Genomic DNA, 8,073 nt, shown 5'->3' with positions numbered 1-8,073 from the left:
CTGGCGCTTTGAGGCAGCAGTGCCACCGTGCCGCCCAAACAAAAGATATTTCATCAGATCTCAGTCTGTGCACCAACAGTGAGTGACAACAAAAACTTGGTTTTATATGGCACCCTTTACATGAGTTTATTAAAGTTTGACATACAAGGAGAAAATAAGCCAGATAATCAAAAACTTGGCTAAACTTGGAAGGTGGGAGGTTGTAGAGAATAAAAGATGGAGAGCTATAAGCAAGAAATTCCAGAGCTTTAGGAGAACAAATTAAGGCAGGATAGTGAACAAGACGTTTAGTATGTTTGCCTTTATTGGTAGGTATATTGAGTGTAGGAGTTGGGAGGTCATGCTGTGGCTGTACATAATGTTGATCAGGCCACTTTTGGAATTCTGTATTCAATTCTGGTCTCCCTGCTATAGGAAGGATGTTGCAAACCTAGATTCTGAGTCTTTTACTGCAACATTATTTTGGCTGGCTTCAGTTTGATGAAAAACTGTTGATTTGAAAAGTGAATGCTGTTTTTCGCTCACAATAGATATGTCCAGGCCCACTGAGTATATTCCAGCACTTTCCGTTTTTATTTGAGTCTGTGTCATCTTGTTCCAGACACGACCATACGAAGTCCGGGGAGCTGAAATTATGAGTCACAGATTCTGAACTTCAGTCTTTCCTGGGCCAGGCAGCAGAACCAGTCAAGTCTGGATGAGAGTTTGTTGGGTGTGACCCTGGCTACAGACAGCTCCCCAGCAAAGGCCTATTCAGCTTGTGTCATTGACACAGAGCAATAACCGTGAAAGAATTTCAATTAGCAGCACCAACCGCTGCTGAACTGAGTCAGTTAGAACTTATCAAATCAAGATATAAACTCAATAAACTAGTTACACATTACATGCACCATAACCCTCGGGCGAGTTGTGCAATGAAACTTCTGAGCCAAAAGAAGCCGTGTGAATTACCTGCTGTAGAGCTATAAATATACCGACAGCCTCCGACAGAAGTCCTGAGGAACGTCGACTCTGTTTCTGTGTGCTGGGTTTGAGACAGTGCAAAGATGGACAAAGTGACGGCTAGAAACACCCCAGCGACAGAGCAAGACTGCCCCATCTGCTTTAACAAGTTTGATTCTTTCATTCGAAAACCCAAGCTCTTGGCTTGCCAGCACTGTTTCTGTGCAATCTGCCTGAAGATCATGGTGTCAGTCAAGGATGGCTCCTGGGTCGTCACTTGCCCTCTCTGCAGACGCTCCACGCTGGTGATGGAGGCACTCATCAGCAATCTTCCGGATAATCCACGCCTGATGGACGTCCTGTCCAGGAGGATGTCCGCCTTCCCCGAATCTGTGCCCGAGGTGGTGCTGTCTCCACACCTCCTGCTGCAGACCCACACAAGCACTTGTACTCTGGTCAGCCAGAGCACCGGTCACCCAGAGAACGAGAACGAGCAATTTCGGAATCGGGTAGCCGTATCAGCCATCAAACGCTTTATGCTGACTATGCTCTTCTTCTTGATCCTTATATTTGCACTGCAGTATTTCTTCAAAAACTCGGCCCTGACCTGGATTCTGATCGTCCTGACTGTTCTCTGTGCGTTGTCGGGGCTGTTACTTCTGTATTTGGGTTGTCAGGAAGACAGGAGCAGGCCATTCACAGCATATTGCAACTGTCTGCCCTGAACGTCTAATCAAACGTAACAGCTTCATCGCTAACAATATAACAGTTGGAAAGTAGCACATGGGTGCTTTAAGAGATACCTTAATGCAGCAACAAATAGCAGTTTCATTGCGGACAAACACGACTGGAAACTGGGCCTGAAGTTCAATGTAATTTTGAGCTATTTGTGAAGATTATTATTTGAACCAACTAGTATTATGTTGTCAGCCTGTTAGTTTTATTTGTGAACCCCACTGTCCAAGGGGGTGTAATGTGCCTTTCATTGATCTGCTGGGGCCTGCCAGTCGCTTGTTTCAGCAAAATGGGACAAGGAGAGTGTGTATTTGCTGTGCTGAGCTTCAGTTGTAAAAGAGACTTCAATCAAATACTTCATCCACAGTGAAATGAACAGGTAAATGTTGGTCATTCCTACAAGAGACTATTATGCAATAAACTGAAAATGTACTTAAACAAGCTGCCCCCCGCAACCTATCCAACCCAAATTTTCGATCCGCTACATAGATGACACCTTTGTCAAAACAGAACAAATTAGAGGAAACATACACCATCAACCATATCCTGACAGGCATAACATTCACAAAAGAGGAGGAGAACTACAACAGACTCCCACTTCTAGACGTGACAGTTGAACGTATAGTTAACAGAGAGCTTCAAACCAGTGTCAACAGAAAAAACAGCACACACGGACCAAATACTTAACATGAGAAGCAATCATCCCAACACCCACAAACGGAGCTGCATCAGGACATTATTTCAATGAGCTATATCACACTGCAGCACCCAAGAACTACAAAAAGCAGAAGAAAAATATCTATACAACGTTTTCAAGAAAAACAGGTACCCAATAAACACAATCTGCCGATTCCTCAAAAACAAACCCAAACAAGCAGACACAATGCAACCAAAAACTATAGCCATGTTACCTTACATCAAAGACATGTTATAAATTTCTTCCAGACTACTCAGAACCCTTGGCATCATGGTAGCCCACAAACCTACCAATATACTTAAATAGTGACTAATGAACCTAAAGGATCCTATAGATACCACCAGCAAAACTCATGTCATTTACAAGATACCATACAAGAATTGTAAAAAACACTACATTGGACAAACTAGCAGGAAACTTGCTACGAGGATACGTGAACAACAACTGGCCACCAAAAGACACGATCCACTATTACTAGTTTCCATACATATGGACAAAGAAGGATGTCACTTTGACTCGGATAATACACACATCCTAGAACTGGTGAAACAAAGACATGTACGAGAATTCTTAGAGACATGGCATTCTAACCAGAACTCCATCAATAAACACAATGATTTAGACCTTATCTACCTTCCCTTGAAAAAAACACAGGAAATGGCATTATCCACCTCAAGAAACCAAGACCTGTAAATAGAGAAGCAGGACACACCACCAGCGCTTCACCAGAGACTCTCACTGATCATGTTACTTAGTAAGGTGACAAAATGTCTGAAAACAAACCTTTCAACCTCAGCAAGCTAACTTACATACTGAAAATGCATTTATACGTAACAAAGGAAGTAAACTGGATCAGTGGAAGTCTGCATTTGTGTGATTGTCTGTAACTTGGAACATTGCTACACCAAGAAATATCAAATAAATTAATTTTTTTCTATCCATGTTTTTAATTTATTCATCTCTCAACTCAGGTATTTCCTAGAAACTGTCAAACAATCTAACTGGTCATGTAAGTGTATCTCATATTGTAAAAGTGCAATAGTTTAATGTTGATCTGTCCAAAATCTGCAGCCCAAGAATTGATAATTCAATCAAGCTGGTCTCTTTGTGCTTCATACTGTATCAGGTCTCCTTTCATCCTCCTACATCTACCACAATCAGCTTGGCTTTCTGTTCTTTCTTCTTTCTTGTTAAATGTACCTATGCTATTCTTCTTAGTTACTCCTTATGGTAGTGATTTCCACATTATTGCCAACTATGCTTACTAAGTATATTGTAATTGCGGATGAAATGTTGTTACACAGCTCGAGCTACCTTAAGTTTAAAAATTCAAGTATTTTAAAACACTTTGATCTGTTGCTTCATGGATTATGTTTAGATCTAGGAGAAAGTGAGCACTACAGATGCTGGAGATCAGAGTTGAAGAGTGTGGTGCTGGAAAAGTACAGCCAGTCAGGCAGCATCTAAAGAGCAGAAGAATCGACGTTTTGGGCATGAGCCCTTCATCAGAAAGTTTAGATCTGTGTGTTTCATCAGTTGTACAAACTCTTTGCAAGTCGATGCAAAATCCAGCAATTCAATTTTTTACGAGATTTCATGGATAAATTTGACCTATTTCCAAGTAAACATTGCACACTAAAACTCTCAATACAGCATGATTTAAATCCCAGCCAATTTACAGATTGATTCACAATATTCCGTATTTTCTGATGGATTACAATTTTTCTGATTAAAAAAATTGGATTAACTTCGCAGATATTTTGCACCTCTCAGCCAGTGTGTTGTTGAACATCTTCCCTTGCCCATTAATTTATTATTTCCAGGCTTCAGTATTCCAGTCCTATCCAGCTGCTGGCTACCATCAATTTTCATCAACCAGCTCATTCAAAAGTCTGTTGTCCATGTTCCAACTTACACTGAGACCTATTCGTCCACCATTCCTGTGCTCACTGACCTTCTGGTCTGCTCTGACAACACCTTGGTGTCAAATCTCATTTTTAAATCCTCTGTGCTCTTATTCCCCCCTTTTTCTATAACTTTCTTCAGCCATACAATCTTCTTGCACTCTTGCAAATCTGACCTCTTATATATCTCATACTAATTGTTCCATCAGTGATGGCCATGCCTTCAGGTATCTAGATAATAAGCTCCAGAATTTCTCCCCTTATCCTCTGGACTTCTGATCTGCTCTGTTTTGAGATGCTCTTCCAAACCTTCCTTTTTAGCTTAGCTTTTGATCACCTTTCCGAGTATCCTTATGTGGTTTGGTGATAAATTGTCTTAGATAACACTCCTGTGAAGTCCTTTCAGGTATCTGTTACATTAAAAGCACAAATGCAATTTGGTGCATTTGATGCCAATGAATGTAAGTCTGGTTAAATTAACAGTGAAGATCCTGTTCTCTGAAATGCTTTTAGAGTAAAAAGCTCAGAAGAAGGCCCAGAATTTAAGTATCACCCAGGTTGAAATAGTAAAAACAGATATTGACGCAAATGAAGACGGACTCAATACACAATGTCAAAATTTAGATTTTAAATGCCTCCAGATTGCAGGAACGAAAGGAGGAAGTGGCGAAGGAGTTTCACAATTTATCCTGTCAAAATGTTAGTTGGGAGAAGGTGACGAAGCACTAAGTCCTTATTTTAACAGAATGCATGAAAAGGCTGATGTACGGGACATAATTCTGAACTTGAAAACAACTAGGGGAAATTCGATCTGGTTAGAGTTAAGGGGAGTGATTATAGTAATAGTGCAAAGTAGATAAAGACAAGATAGAGAAGATAGGGTTCACACTGCAGCTCAGTGGTTAGCACAGCTGCCTCACAGCACCAGGGACCTGGATTTGGTTCCAGCCTTGAGCAACTGTCTGTCTGCAGTTTGCACATTCTCCTCGTGTTGGTGTGGGTTTCCTCTGGTGTTCTGGTTTCTGCCCACAGTCCAAAGATGTGCAGGTTAGGTGGATTCACCATGCTAATTCCTCATAGTGTCCAGGGATGAGCAGGCTAGGAGGATTAGCCATAGGAAATACAGGGTCTGGGTGGATGCTTTTTGGAGAAAAGGTGTAGACTGAGGGCTGAATGGCCTGTGTCCACAGTGTAGAGATTCTATGAAGTTGGAGTTGGTTGTATGGAGTGAGGGAGCTGGGAGCAGGCAAATGGGAGTAGCTCAGTTTAGGAAACTTGGTCGGCTTAGACTGGTTGAGATGAAGGTCTGTCTCAGTGCTGTTTGATTCTGCCTCTATATGGAATCAGCATACAAAATTTAACCTCAAAGAGTTAGGAGTTACTTTGCAGATAGGATATGCTTGATATTGAAGTGAAAGAGGAAATGTAACTTTTTTGGAAGCTTTCTTGCGATGGAGTTTTGGGAGATTTGACTGTGGTTAGAAGAGATTATAACATCAAAAGTATTACGAGATTAAGGTCCAAGGGTCAAGCCATGGAAGGTCAGCGATGGAAATCGTTAGCTATTATTGTGACAACGTTTTACTACTTCATTGAAGGGTTTACGGAAATCAAGACATAGCGATTTACCTGTTGTACAGATACTGTAAGAGGACTGCCATCAGTGAAGACAGAGGATTTGAAATGGCAGTTTGATAAATATAGTGGATTTGGTTGGGTGATAAATGGATTCTATTCCCACTTGATGGCGCTGTTTACTAGTAACGGAGTAGTCATCCTGGCTCTTTTACTGTAGTTTACCCAGTCAAAACAGCTTTTTAACTGATATTAATCATAATTAAAAATGCATTCTTCTACTCATCAGAGATGATGCCATACATGAACATTCTACCTATACATGATAAATGTTCTCTTCTTAATGATGTCTCTGCACCTGAATCACTGACAGAGACAGCTGTTGATGAATGGAGTCATTAAAAATATATGAAATACATGAATAGGGTCGATCAATCCTTGATCCAAGCAGCAATATAGTTTACATAAAAATATTTATATCCAGTTTCTATTATTTAAATTTACTTGAAATCGCTACTTAACATTTTTAAATCCATTCTTGGAATTCAGTCAAAGCAAATTAACTGTTTGGTTCTGTAAGTTTACTCTGGATTTATAAGTTTTGTTTAGTGTTACACCTAATATGATTGCACACAGCTGCATTGTAATCTACCTTTATTCTCTCTGTAATGTCATTTAGTGACACAGTTGTCTCAGATATCTGTGCTCTGAAGCATCGAGTAAAAAGTGAAGTCTGCAGATGCTGAAGATCAGAGCTGAAAATGTGTTGCTGGTTAAAGCGCAGCAGGTTAGGCAGCATCCAAGGAACAGGAAATTCGATGTTTCGGGCAAAAGCCCTTCTACCCACTGGTAACGAGGTGTTCTTTCAGCCATAAGGTCTGGAATTCCCTTTCAAAACCCATTTGCTTCTGTCTTGCTTGCCTCATTTAAAAGTTACGTCTTTGGTCCAGCATTTGGTAATTTGATGCAATATCTCCCTGTCACTCAATTTTGTTTTTATGTTTTATAGTAGTTAATACCCCTGTAATGCACCTTGTGTTATTTCATTATATTAAAAGTGCAACATGAAAGTACTTTGTTCCTGTTGTCTGAAGAGCACTTGTGAATTGCAGGTTCCTGGTCCCCCCCCCGCCCCCATCTCTTGTGTTAATGGATATAAACCACCCTATAACCCAGGACCTAAATATGGAAGGCTGAACCATCAGCTCGGCAGGGAAGAATGATTAGAAGATGTGGATAATCAGTTTCAGGTCATGCCCTGTTAGTCATGAAAACACAACTTCCCAGTCTGTATGTTTTCCTATTTCACAATAAAATGTGGAATTTACTATATTCAAAATTATTCATGGCATTCAAGTGCAAATTATTTGTTTAATAGGTCCAATTTATCCATCAAAGATTGATGGATGACTTCATTCAAGTTGATGACGTGAATATCATATGTCATTCTTATCAGGAATGTCCTTAATTGGTCTCTGAAGATAGCAATTATTACTGTATTACTGAATACTGTAGAAATTGATGAATAAATATACATTTTGGGAATTGACAGTTAAAATAAATTCAGAAAAGGAATATGCCAGAATAACATTCCAAGGATATCAGTTTGGCTCATATTAGCACTTGCTAAATCAGAAGTCTTACTCCAAGGTGTGAGCACATATTCTACAGGCTGACACTAGTCACTCACAGTCACTTTTACTGATGCCAGCATTAACATTAAAAGTAATTTTAATATTAAATCAAATTCTCAAACTGCCAAGGCGGGGTAATTAAATTTTGGTAAAGCTGTGTCGTGAATTAGTTGTGACTCAAAAGTCCTTTTCAATGGGACATCCAAAATTGCACATTATACTTAAACTAAAGCCTAACTCTGGTTTTGCATGAACCTAACATCGATACTGGTTCCCTGCAGGCTCTATTTACAAAATTTCAAATGCTTACTGGCCTTTTAAAGATATTAGGAATCTACATTCACATTTTCAAAACAATGCATCCAAATCCCTGATTCTCTTCATTCCTCAACCCTTCTACTTCTCCCGATAGAAAATATGTTTTTTAAAAAACTTGCATTTATATGTTGTCTTTAAAAACCATGTGATATATTCACCAACATTGCCTTTCTTCCCCAAATGCTTCTTCCTTGTATGCCACCCATCTTCAAATTCTGTTAAGCTGTCTACGTGCTCTTGAAATGTTTTACAGCTCTTCTTATTTTTG

At 39.8% G+C, this 8,073-nt stretch overlaps 1 protein-coding gene across 1 annotated transcript; it reads left to right on the top strand.

The window, feature by feature from the left end:
- The first annotated feature begins 1,046 nt into the window (after positions 1-1,046).
- Positions 1,047-1,667, top strand: LOC132833569 (E3 ubiquitin-protein ligase RNF186-like). The gene has a single exon (XM_060851936.1). The coding sequence runs from the start codon at positions 1,047-1,049 to the stop codon at positions 1,665-1,667; it is 621 nt and encodes a 206-aa protein (XP_060707919.1).
- The last annotated feature ends 6,406 nt before the right edge of the window (positions 1,668-8,073 follow it).

Source organism: Hemiscyllium ocellatum, chromosome 37 (assembly GCF_020745735.1).
Source record: "Hemiscyllium ocellatum isolate sHemOce1 chromosome 37, sHemOce1.pat.X.cur, whole genome shotgun sequence".
In the NCBI taxonomy this organism is placed as follows: domain Eukaryota; kingdom Metazoa; phylum Chordata; class Chondrichthyes; order Orectolobiformes; family Hemiscylliidae; genus Hemiscyllium; species Hemiscyllium ocellatum.
This window is presented reverse-complemented; position numbering and strand designations above follow the sequence as displayed.